Source organism: Phacochoerus africanus, chromosome 2, assembly GCF_016906955.1.
Source record: "Phacochoerus africanus isolate WHEZ1 chromosome 2, ROS_Pafr_v1, whole genome shotgun sequence".
NCBI lineage: Eukaryota > Metazoa > Chordata > Mammalia > Artiodactyla > Suidae > Phacochoerus > Phacochoerus africanus.
The window spans coordinates 139,760,646-139,773,425 of NC_062545.1; the positions used below are offsets into that span (position 1 = coordinate 139,760,646).

At 49.1% G+C, this 12,780-nt stretch overlaps 1 protein-coding gene across 2 annotated transcripts in view; it reads left to right on the forward strand.

The window, feature by feature from the left end:
* The first annotated feature begins 612 nt into the window (after positions 1–612).
* Positions 613–12,780, forward strand: part of SYNM (synemin) — a 28,331-nt gene continuing 16,163 nt past the window's right edge. The window contains exons 1-2 of one of the 2 annotated variants that reach the window (XM_047766802.1): positions 613–1,542; positions 9,423–9,547. In XM_047766802.1, coding sequence (XP_047622758.1) covers positions 733–1,542; positions 9,423–9,547 — 935 coding nt within the window. In that variant the 5' untranslated portion in view covers positions 613–732. The remainder of the gene's footprint in view (positions 1,543–9,422; positions 9,548–12,780) is intronic. The other variant, XM_047766804.1, reaches the window with a different exon arrangement.

The following is a 12,780-nucleotide window of genomic DNA, read 5'->3' on the forward strand; positions in this document are numbered from 1 at the left end:
TCTATAGAAGATGTTTCTCAGAAACATAAAGCATGAGGAAAGTTTTGAGTTTCAAAATGCAAGACCTTGAAGGGCATGAAAGAAAACCTAATGAGTCTGAGCAAAGCATCCTCTTGGGAGAGCCACTGGTCCCTGAGAAGGCTCTCCTACCTCCCTAACGTGGAGAACTGAAGAACTGAGAACAATTGGCTGCAGGTTGAGTCCAGGCTACTGTCGGCCGCCCCACAGTGCCCTGGTGCCCCAGTGTGGCCTATGAGAGACGCTCGTACTGATGGGATTTCCAGAGAGGTCTGGATGCTGACATTACAGCAGCTGTGTGGCCTGACGAACAAGGGCCAGGTGATGATGTGCATCTGGGTGAATGGGAGGAGGAGAATAACGAGGAACCCTCAGTACCCCTTCTGAGAACCCTGCCTGCCGATATGCGAGAGCCGGCTTAGAGGGCTCGGGACAGCCTGGCCCTGGGTTGGGCAGCCGCGAGGCCTCACGGTCATTCCGCCAGGAGGCGCTGTCCGGCCACACTGGCCGCGCCGGGCCGCACTCTGATTGGCTAGAGGACGTGGCCCGCGGCCACTCCCTCCTGCCCACCCCGGTAAGTGCGGCTCGCTAGCCAACTCCCGCCCCAGTCTGCGGGCCTCCGGAGTAGCGGCGGGGCGGGAGCGGCGCGGCAGAGGGGACAAGACCAGGGCAGGAGGGAACCGGCCCGCCAGGAGAGCCCCGCACACCATCAAGATGCTATCCTGGCGGCTGCAGACGGGCTCCGAGAAGGCTGAGCTGCAGGAGCTCAACGCCCGGCTCTACGACTATGTGTGCCGAGTGCGGGAGCTGGAGCGCGAAAACCTGCTCCTGGAGGAGGAGCTGCGCAGCCGGCGGGGCCATGAGGGCCTGTGGGCCGAGGCGCAGGCCCGCTTCGCGGAGGAGGCGTGCAGCTTGCGGCAGCAGCTGGACGAACTGAGCTGGGCCACGGCACTGGCCGAGGGCGAGCGCGACGCGCTGCGGCGCGAATTGCGGGAACTGCAGCTGCTGGGCGAAGAGGCGCGCGCCGCCCGCGGCCGTCTGGACGCCGAGCTGGACGCTCAGCGGCGGGAGCTTCAGGAGGAGCTAGGTGCGCGCGCCGCTCTCGAGGCGCTGTTGGGCCGGCTGCAGGCCGAGCGCCGCGGCCTTGACGCGGCCCATGAACGCGATGTGCGGGAGCTGCGCGCGCGCTCCGCTGGCCTGACTTTGCGCTATCGCGCCCGCGCCACCGGCCCTGCCGCGCCCCCGCCGCGCCTGAGGGAAGTGCACGACAGCTACGCACTGCTAGTGGCCGAGTCGTGGCGGGAGACCGTGCAGCTGTACGAGGAAGAGGTGCGCGAGCTGGAGGAGGCTCTGCGGCGCGGCCAGGAGAGCCGGCGCGAGGCCGAGGAGGAGACGCGGCTGTGCGCGCAGGAGGCGGAGGCGCTGCGGCGCGAGGCGCTCGAGTTGGAGCAGCTGCGAGCGCTGCTGGAAAACGAGCTGCTGCGGGTACAAGAGGAGTACGAGCTTCAAGCCGAGGAGCGGCAGGTCTGTGCGCCCTGCGAGCGCTGGTGGTGGGGGAGTGGTAGGGCTCCCAGCACAGAGTGCTCACCCAGGGCCTGGCAAGGCTGACGGGTGGGGCCAGCGCAGCGGGTGCACCTGGGGACCCGGGCGCCAAGGGGCCGCCTTCCTCAGGATCCCGGCATCTCGCCAGTACTGGAAAAAGTGCGCAGTTCTTTGGTCCATCTACTCAGTGGAAGAGTGCCAAGTGGCAGGTCCTGGTGAATGGCCCCGTCCCTGTCAGGTTGTCAACTTTAGACCTTGACATGACTGGGTGCATCCTGACAAATGACTCCCTCAGTTCTCAGTTCTTTCAGTTTCCTGTGTTTGGACGACCGAGTTCACATAAAAGTCAACCAGGAAGGCCCAGAAGTGACTTCAGAGGTGACAGCTCCTTCTTTCTCAGACACTTCCCAGTGTTGGGAAGGTTTCTAGGCAATGTCAAGTCCTTGTCAGAAACCGTTCAAAATGGCAGCCCCGCTGGCACTAGGGCTTCTCTGGGGGAGAACAACTTGTTTTCCAAAACGGTTTTTATTTTGCCAAAATGATTTCTCAGTTCCCCGTTGGAGTCAGCTGGTCGTGGCTCCCGGGGCCACTGCTTTGTTTGTTCTTGGGAGGGGCAGCAACCTTAATGCAGAGAACTTAATCAGAGATGTTTTTTCCACAGTACAAGCTGATGTCAGATCTCTGGGTAGTGTAAAAGTCGTGTTAATGCAGGTCCCTGTGGCAGGATGTTATTACAAGTGCAGGTAATATAAACAGTTCCTATTTCAGGGAAGCAAAGCTCAAACCTCTGACACTGACACGGTGACACCTGTAGCTGATTTATTGTCTGACAGGGTTGCCCTGGTCATGCCCAGTCTTGGCCAGAAATGGAAATATTCCCCAATCCTGCTCTCAGTTCTCAGGATGACAGTGTAGAACAATATTCACACACATTCAGAAATATCTTAAACCGAATGGTTTATAGCTTCGAATGAAAGATTTGTGTTAGAGTGATTTTGTGCCTTTCTAAAAAATTTAAAAGTGAAGGGAACATGGTGATTGTGGTGACATCACAAGCATCCATAAATAATCAGCAGATATCTATTGACTAACCTGGTCTCTAGGGCTGCACTGGAGTGTACATGGGGAATCATAAAAAGCAATACAGTACAGAATTGTTTGGAATTTAATCTTTTGGATCATGGGTTTTGTTTGGCCTTTCCTGCTTAATTTTCAAAAGCATTCTGTCTGAGTTGTAAATAGGGCAAGGACCAGGACCGGCCACAGTGTGCACTGATCACCCGGGCTTACTCTAGACTGGAGAGTGCTTCCTTTTCCAATGGTGGAATGTCACCTCCATGGGCCCCATGCTCTGTGTTGAGCCAGTGTTTAAAAGCACCTTTAATGTGGGCTTTCGTGGAGCTTTTAACCAAAAAGAAGTGCCTGCCAAAACCACTCCCCACTGAACCCTTTTGTAGGGAACCGTTGTTCCCACCTTGAGTCCCTACTGTGCAAGCAGGTTTGGAAAAGATTTCCTTGAGGCATCCTGTGTGGGCTAAATCCTCACCATTCATTTGCAGCCATGGCTCACTTGGCTCATTTGGAAGCTCAAGTTTCAGTATTCTTTTTAGCATCAGAACCCTTCCCCACCCTCACCCTCACAGTTAAATCTTAAGTGTAGCCCCAGATGTGAAACATAAAAGTAGAATTCCTTGGATTCTAGGCCCTTCCCTGGGGTTCCACCTGACCTGAACTAGGATTCCTGTCCAGTGATACCTCTCTTGTTGGAATTTGCTTATTTCTCTTAAAAGTAAAGAGCAAGGAAGATGTCATTAAGGACTTGAATTTTTTTTCAGTTCCAATTTGTGGAGTTCATTGTACTGCATATTTCCTTATCCGTGTATTAAATCTTTCACCATTTAGCTTAAAGCAACTGTATTTCAAGTTGCATTCCAAAAGACTCAACACCAAGCGTTAGTAGTTTTCTGAAGAAGTATAAAAATGCTAGAACTTTTATTAAAGAGTAAGGATCAATGGTTTAACCCCAAGCCCCTGATGTTTTCACATTCTACAGATGCTTACTTTGGGGAGACTGAAAATATCATAAAACCTAACTTAACTAATAGATTGTAGTAAAAGTTTCATTACTGAGAGTTAGCCTTTATCAAGAGCTTCCTGTGTGCCAGGTACCACAGGTACCAAGCTCTTCACAAGTGTATTCATTTTCAGTCCTCATATCCGTCTTAAGAGGTAGGTACTAATATTTGCCCCATTTTACAGATGATGAAAACTGAGGCTCATGGGTCACTTAGTAAGTAGCTAAGCCTGGGTTTGATTCAGGCTCCACTGCCTGAGCAACTAACCTATTTCCTCTCTTCTATCCTTTTTTTTTTTTTTGTCTTTTTAGTGCCGCACCTGCCGCATGTGGAAGTTCCCAGGCTAAGGGTCGAATTGGAGCTGTAGCTGTGGGCCACAGCAATAGCAACTTGGGATCTAAGCCACGTCTGTGACCTACACCACTAGTATAGCTCAAGGCAACACTAGATCCCTGACCCACTGAGGCCAGGGATCGAACCTGCATTTTCATGGATGCTAGTCAGATTCATTTCCGTTTTGCCACAATGGGTACTCCCATCTTCTATCTCTTCTGTTAAGGATGAACTTTTTATCTTTATTCACTTTGCTTTCATAGACTAATAATCAGTGTTCTTTCTAAGGGCCAGCACAGAGGTGCCCATTAATCTAAAATCTCAAAATGCTTTCAGACTCTTCCAGCTGGCTTTTGTCAGAATAGTTCCAGTGTTCAGTCTTTGGAACTTTTTCTTGTGTTCCACCTGGTTAAAGGGAACCCTCTCCCCTATCTGGAGGCAGGAACCCCTACACAGTGCCCAGCATTTCCTGGCTCTGGGCTGCCTCTGCAGCTTGGCAGTTTGAGGGGGAAAGATGCTCACGAGGGCTCTCTGGAAAAAGTGGGCCTTCCCAGATGGCCTACATGCGTCAGATTTGCCAGGGAAAAGTTGGCTGAACTGACATCCAAGTCCGCAGCATTCTATGTCTAGTTTAGTTCACTTGAAGCCTGATTAGCACACCATGTCTCCCAGGCTACAGGAAGGCGCTTTGAACAAAAGCTGTAGGATATTTGTGATTTAAACCACATTCACCCCATAAACATTGGGACTTGGGCTTGTGAAACAGTTCTTAGCCTTGAGGTTGACTGTTGATGGGCTGCTTCCATGCCCCCAGTATGTGATTGAATGAGAGCTTTCTTTTGATAGGATTGGAGTCGATCAGCTGCCCTATCTGGGCCTGAATTTTGGCTCTGCCAGTATTTGTGTCTTGGTTTCCCATCTGTGAACTAGGGGTGATGAAAGTTGCTCACAGGGTGCACCCATTCAATTCATTTATTGAGCGCCTGGTGTGCCAAGCTTGGCTCTCAAGTGTTGGGGATACAGCAGATGGCAAAACAAAACAGAGGAGGTCCCTTGACTGCACAGTTCTGGAGGGGGAAACGGTGCAGGGTTCAGGACTGAGTGTGGCTGGGGAGAGGGGCCAAGTGGCCACCACAGGACCTGGGCTTCTGGTCTGAGTGCAGGATCCCGCTGGAGGCCTCTGAGCAGAGGTGGGTGGTGACCTGAGTCTTCATGGAATCTCTAGCTGCTGTGTGGGGCAAGCAGGGGAGCAGCAAGACCTCTTTAGGAGACTTTTGCAATCGTTAAGGCAGAGATACTGGAGGCTTGGCTGGGGGCAGCAGCAAGGGGGCAGAGACAGGAATCTACCCTGACGCTGAAGACTTTGGGCTTTCTGGATGGATGAGATGTGGGAGAGAAGGGGAGAAATCAGGTCCACACCATGGGGGAGGGGGCTGAGCAGCTGAAGGGCGGGGGCTGGTGCAGTAGGAGATCAGAGTTCAGTTTGATATGCTTCCAAGGTACCCACCTGGTAGTGGAGCTCAGGGTATTGTCTGGGCTGGAGCTCTAAATCCTTAGCATCCAAGCACTGCTTATTATTTATACATTTAGGGTTTTTGTATGTCTAAATGAGGTTTTCACAGTATTTAAATCCCCTGGAGCTCAAGCATTCAAGATTCTCAGTGCTGTGACCCTGACCCTTGCTAGCTGTCCCTGTTGTATCTGGGTGACTTGCTCAGCAAGGAGCTGCTCAGGTTCAGTCAAGAGAAAGTGAATTCTTGGGTGCTGACGGCAGTGTGCTCTCTCTGGTGTGGGCCTGAGTTTCATCATCAGTTGTGATGCTGCCCAAAAGTTCTCTAAATAGCAACTGAGAAAGGTGACTGTTCTCCCCAGGTTTTATAACATTAAATGGCCATACTGCTTCTGCTTGGGTTGGAATTAACTGTGGCATTCCAGGTTCTAGTGCCTTGGCCTGGCCAATGGTTTGAAACTTCCAGAGAAGCAGAGGCCAAGTCTGAAGCTTTATTCAACTAGCAGGGTTGGTTAGAATTTCTGTGGGGGCTATGGGGTTTGCTTCCAAAAGTCAACTAATTTGTGTCTGACAGTTCAGGAAGAGTTGACTCACATGGAAATGTGGTGGGAACTCTATTATATTTACTTTAACTTAAACACAGTTAGATTTTCCTCCTTGTATTTTGTGGGGTGCAAAACTGTTCTGTACTCTTTGGGAGAGAGAGAATCTTTGTACTACATCTTTGATATGGCTGGGAGATCTTGATCTGCTTAAGAGGTTTGTGGTTGAAGAATTGAAGGCATCTGATGTTTTTTTCCTAAGCAGTTTAATAAGAATTGAACTTCTTTTTAAAGGAGACATTACCACACGTTCTCAAGTTTTTTTTTTTTTCAATAAATAGATTTTTATTTCTATTGCAAGTTTTTTTGGCCATGCCCTCAGCATGCAGAAGTTCCCAGGCCAGGGATCAAACCCGAGCCACAGCAGTGACAACGCTGGATCATTAACCCACTGAGCCACCAGGGAACTCCACATTCTCAAGTTTTAATATTTAGGTAGAATTTCCTATGTAGGAAAGAGCAATGTATTTATGTTTACGTAATTTTTTTTTTTCTTTTTTGGTTACCCCGAGGCATATGGAGTTCCCAGGCCAGAGAACAGAACTAAGCCACAGTTGTAACCTATGCCACAGCTGTAGCAGTGCTGGATCCTTTAACCTACTGTGCCAGCCCAAGATCAAACCTGCATCCTGGAACTGCAGAGACCTGAAGTTGTGCCAAAGTGGGAACTCCTTACATAACATTTTATACTATAATCCTGTACCTGAGTTTATATTCCCTCTAAAATGGGGTAACATAGGATTTTAATGTAGAGACTTAACCATGGAATATATGAATGTCATGACTAAATTCTGGCAGCTGTGGCTTAAATCAAGATTGGCCAGTGGTCCACTTTGATGAACCTCTTTAACTACTTACAATGTCAATTTTGGGGGACATTTACACTTACCCACTCTGGGATGCTAGCTAGAGGTTCTTAAATATACTCCTTTGCTTTAAAAGCTAAGTGGGAATTCCTATTGTGGCTCAGCGGTAACAAACCTGACTAGTATCCATGAGGACATGGGTTTGATCCCTAAGCTGGCTCAGTGGGTTAAGGATCTGGTATTGCTGTGGGCTGTGGTGTAGTTTGCAAATGTGGCTCAGATACAGCTTTGCTGTGGCTGTGGTGTAGGCTGGCAGCTATAGCTCTGATTAGACTCCGAGCCTGGGAACCTCCATGTACCATGGGTGTGGCCCCAAAAAGACCAAAAAAAAAAAGGGCTAAGTGGCTTCAGCTTTTAGCTTTTGTTTTTGTTTATATAGACGAAAAGAGCCTGACAACAATTATTAGCTTAGATATACATATAATAGCATTGTTATGGGAAGCAGAATTATATACATGTTGATCATGCATCTTTTAAAATAGTAAATCCAGTGTGAGATTTTAGTTAGGCTCATTCCTTATTTCATAGATGTTCCATATTTATTGTGGCCCTTCAGCATATCGCCAGGTGTTTGGTGGAGGTATTACATGAGAGATGAAAATAGATTCCCACTCCTGGTTGTCCTACAGGTTTTTTTTTTTTTTAATGATTTTTATTTTTTCCATTATAGTTGATTTACAGTTCTGTCAATTTTTACTGTACAGCAAAGCGACCCAGTCATATATCTATATCTGTATATTCTTTTTCTCACATTATCCTTCATGTCTTACAGTTTTTAAATTCCACAAAGGTGAATGTCTAAAAATGTAGTCTGTTCAGCTAATTGTATTAAGAAATAATGCTATTCTCCATTACAAACCAAAGGTTAAAGTAATATGGATTTATTTGGTGTTTGAATATTTGGTCAGTTAATTATTCCCCAGCACAACTGTAAAATGTTGTGCAAAACTATAATGCAGAGTAGTGCAGAACCATAATATGGTACGAGTGGAGCCATTGTGTTTATATTAAAATGTATTGTCAACTTAAAATAGTACATTTCTAGGAAGGTAATCTTCTCTTGATCATTTCATTTGATTTTTTTTTTTTTGGTCTTTTTTTGCTATTTCTTTGGGCCGCTCCCACGGCATATGGAGGTTCCCAGGCTAGGGGTCAAATCGGAGCTGTAGCCACTGGCCTAAGCCAGAGCCACAGCAACAATCATTTCATTTGAAATCTAGTTCCCCAATTGTGTGCTGTGGGACTTGCATGTGAAGGGCATTTTTCTAGAGGTGGGGGATGTACAAGACAGCAGGCTGTGTGCCCTGCAGTGTCTCCCAGCCAGGGAGGGGCAGGGCCAGATGCTACTAACCAGGTCTGTGCAGAACTGCTGTGGGGATGATGTGAACATGTGCCCAGGGAGCACTTATTAACTATGTCCTATGAGCACAGTCAAAAAAGATTTATATCTGGGTCTGAATTTTGACATTTATGCCCAGAATGCATTCCTGTCTCATTAATGTGGCATTCTTTTCTTCCCCAGATGATTCTAAAATAGCTTTTCTAGGTAAAACAAAGAACTGTGTATTGGCTTACCAGCTTATGGGGAAATTGTGAGTCTGGGGGAAAGGTCTACTTCAGATCTGAGTGACTTCTGTTTAAAATATTGTAAAACCTTGGAGTTCCCGTTGAGGCGCAGCAGAAACAAATCCAAATAGTATCCATGAGGATGTGGGTTCAATCCCTGGCCTCACTCAGTGGATCGGGGACCCGGTGTTGCCGTGAGCTGTGGTGTAGGTCTCAGATGTTACTCAGATCTGGCATTGCTGTGGCTGTGGTGTAGGCCAGCAGCAGCAGCTCCGATTTGACCCCTAGCCTGAGAACTTCTATATGCCATGGATGCAGCCCTAAAAAGCAAATAAAATAAATAAATAAATAAATATTGTAACACCTCTGTTTTCTAACCTTGGCTTACTTTCAATAGCATCTACTTTACCAGTGTGACATATTGACTTCCCTAAGCTGCCTGATGTCTGGATTGCAGAGATGCTTTACAGGCTTTCATTATCATTTGGGAGTAGGAACAAGGATGCCAGTGTCTGAGCCACATCTTCCATATGCAATTAAAAAGAAAAATCTTCCAGGTGGGAGAAATATAGTATTTAAAATCATCCTTGCAGTGACTGCATTTTTTTTTTTCTCATGGCCACACCCACAGCATATGGAAGTTCCCAGGCCAGGAATTGAATCCAAGCTGCAGCTTCAATCTATACCACAGCTGTGGCAACACTTTGTCCTTTTAGCCAGGAATTGAACTTATGCCTCTGCAGCAGACTGGGCCACTGCAGTCAGATCCCTAACCCACTGCACCAGGAACTTCGCAATGACTGCATGTTTAATAAGCCTACAGATTGTTCATCTCTTTCTATGTCCTGAGCTGTTGGTACCTTAAGCAAAGCTCTAGTCTTATGATCCTCAAACCCTCTGTTGTCTTTAGAGAGTGATTGCCTGCCTGGAGGATGAGAAGGCAGCCCTCACCTTGGCCATGGCTGACCGGCTGCGGGACTATCAGGAGCTTGTGCAGGTGAAGACTGGCCTCAGCCTGGAAGTGGCGACCTACCGGTAAGGACAGGGCCCAAGTCTACAGAGCTGAAGCTGGCAGTGTGAAAGCCCCTGAGGCCTCTGTGGAGTGGCTGTGGCTTGATGATAGCAGAGAGCAGCCCTGGAGTGGCAGGCGAGGCATCTAGGGCCAGAGTGATGACCCACTCAGATCGTGGAGTGGGCGGCCCTGGTTGGGGGTCGGGGGGTAGCCAGGTTTCGCACCCTGGCCTCTGTTTGCATGTCTAAGGAACTGGTAAAAAGCTTTATACATGCCAGTCACTGGATCCCGGGGATCAGGTGCCATGTTAGTTCCAGACCTAGAAAAGGGGAGGGGACCACGACTCAAATCCATAAAGTCCCAGTCCATCTGCCTTTTGTGCTGGTGCCTCAAATCCTGGGGCTGTCATCCCATCTCCAGGGATTTGGCCTTGAAAAACCACATCTCTGCTCAAAGTGTGGTACTCCACGTGACTGGCTTTATCAAGATGTTGACTTGAAATTGGGGTAACTAACCCAGATGAAATGGTCATAGACCCCTTAATGGGGCAGATGATGTGGCCCGGTTTCCTGGAGTGGCCTGTGGGTAGCAGAGTGGTACTTTCCCTTCCTGCCCCCTGAGGATGAGTGGTCTCTGGCCGAGTAATGACCTCATTTGCTGCGGCTTTCATGATCAGTGAGGCCTGGCACCGAGGGGTCCAGATCTCAGACATGTACAATGGAAGGAACTTTGGGGACGCAGGCTCCCCACTTGTGAGAATGATCACAGCAGTCAGCGTTACTAAGCCCTAACTACCTGCCATATGCACTGCTGAGTCCTTCGCACTGCTTGCTACCTGAATTCACCCCTCTGGTGGTGGACACCACGCACCCCTTTTGCAGGTGAGGGAAGAGGGCTGGGAGCAGGATTCAGGCTGGTGAGGGGCTGTACCTTTCCCACCAAACCATGTAAAGTGGGCATGATGCCCCCTTCACCCCCAGGTTGCTGCAAGCTTAAGTATTTGTGGGTGTGAGTGGGCTCTGGAGATAGATGAGGGAATTAGACCTGGAGAGAAGGGGACCAGGGCCAGAGACTGGCCTGGCTCAGCACTCCTTGTGGGCTGCTTGTGCGGGCTTCTGATCATGACTTTGCTCTGAGAATATCAAAGTTGCCTGGTTGCTTTGATGTACATTAAAGGAAGGGATCTGCCTGGTTTGAGCTGGAAGTCCACATTGTAGCCTGGGACCAGCCTCACTGTCTCTGTTGTCTGGAATAATTGCCAGCCTCTCACTGGGCAACCTCTGGTCTGGGCCCACAGTAGCCACTAAGCCAGCCACTAAGTGGTGAAGCCTCCCCGGGGGAAGAGTCTCCAGCTGAATTGAGGGACAGTCTTGGGGCCAAGCTGGTGGGGGCCTTGCTGGGTCCTCCTCTGGGTGCTGTGTGGTGACTGAGTCCTGCAAAAGGATGCTGGTCAGGGGAGAAGGGGCACTGGCTAGCCAGCCTGTCCTTGTCAAGGTCCATCCTCTACATTCTCCTTGGAAATCTCATGAGGTGAATAATTGCAAAAGTAAATTAGTCAAATATTCAAACAAATGCTGAATGAGATAAGCTGAACTTAACCAAAAAGAAAAACTTTAAAACAGTTGGTTTACTTCAGGAAGGAAGCATTGATTAGGATTTTTTTTTTTTTTTCACCTGCAAGTGACAGAAACCTTTTAGACAGGCTGAAATCAAAAAACACATTTACTACTCATGAACTGAAAAAGTCCTAAGTTTCAGGCATGGTAAGTCCGGGTGCCCGAATGGGGCTGCTGGTGATCTGTCCCTGACTCCTCTGGTCCCTTCCTTCCCGGCTCTGCCCCTGCTGCGGCAGGAGAGGTACCAAGTGGCTCCAGGCTTTTTGTCCTTGCAGCCTCACTCCCCTGGTCAGAGGAGGGGCTCCTTCCTACCATCCCAGCAGCACTCCTGCCTACCTCCCTGCCCACAGTTCTGTTAGGTCCTGTGCCTGTCCTTGGCCAGGGGGACAGAGTGCTCTAGAGCTTGGAAGGGGTTAGCATCCCATGAGTCACTGGGGCAGGAGGTACCGCTAACCAGGCACCCTCTTAGATCAGATGCTGGGTTGGCCCAGAAAGTCCACATCTGTGGGCATACTAGGTGATGCTTGGTGTCAGGTGAGTCTTTTCTCTCCAGAGGCAGTTGGATTGCCCTGTTTCCTTTTTGCAAAAGTTCTCTGGGTTGGGATCCGGAGACTGACTTTTTATTTTTATTTATTTATTTGGCCACCTCGAGACATATGGAGTTCCTGGGCCTGGGATCAGATCTGAGCTGCAGTTTCAATCCAAACTGCAGCTGCAGCAATGCCAGATTCTTAACCCACTGTGCTGGGCCAGGGATCGAACCTGTATCCCAATGTTCCCAAGATGCCACCAGTCCCATTGCACCACAGTGGGAGACTTTGATTTTATGCCTGTCTTCCTGGGCTCTTGAGTCCTTTCCTTCCTTGCTTTGTTCTGCCTCCTGTTCTTTGTCATGAAAAGTCAGAAGGTACAGGCGGGCACCTTGCCTGAGAGGCCAGAGCCTTACCTCTCGGGTAGGTGTTCCCAACCCTACCAGCCTAGCATTCCTCAAGGCTTAGCTATTTTTAGCTTTTCTCTTGGTCGAGAGCCTTTTCCACTCATGTCAGCAGAGTCTTACTGTCCCGGGGCCAGAGTTTACTTCTCTCTGTGGCTGGACATTTCCCTAAGCCAACTAGGGATTAACTTGGCCATCTCTTAGGAATTTAGGAGGCATCACTTCTTTCTGGGAACGGAGTGGTTGATTTCACTGTTTGTCTTTCTGAGGTCCAAGTCTGCATGGGGAAGATGGGATGCCTGGCCCTGTTGAGCTGTAGGGCTTAGCCCCTGTGATCAAAACTGCTGCCAGGAGTTCCTGCTATGGCTCAGTGGTTACGAACCCGACTAGTATCCATGAGGATGCAGGTTTGATCCCTGGCCTCACTCAGTGGGTTAAGGATCCCGCATTGCTCTGAGCTGTGGTGTAGGTCACAGACATGACTTGGATCCCGAGTTGCTGTGGCTGTACCATAGTCCAACAGCTATAGCTCTGATTCAACCCCTGGCCTGGGAACTTACATATGCCATGGATGTGCCCCTAAAAAACAAAAAGCAAAAAATGAACAAACAAACATAACTGCTGCTGGGCCCTGCCCCCCAGTGTTCAGGACTTAGTCTGGGAAATGCCCACAGGTCTAAAGGGCACACAGATAGTTGAATATAAC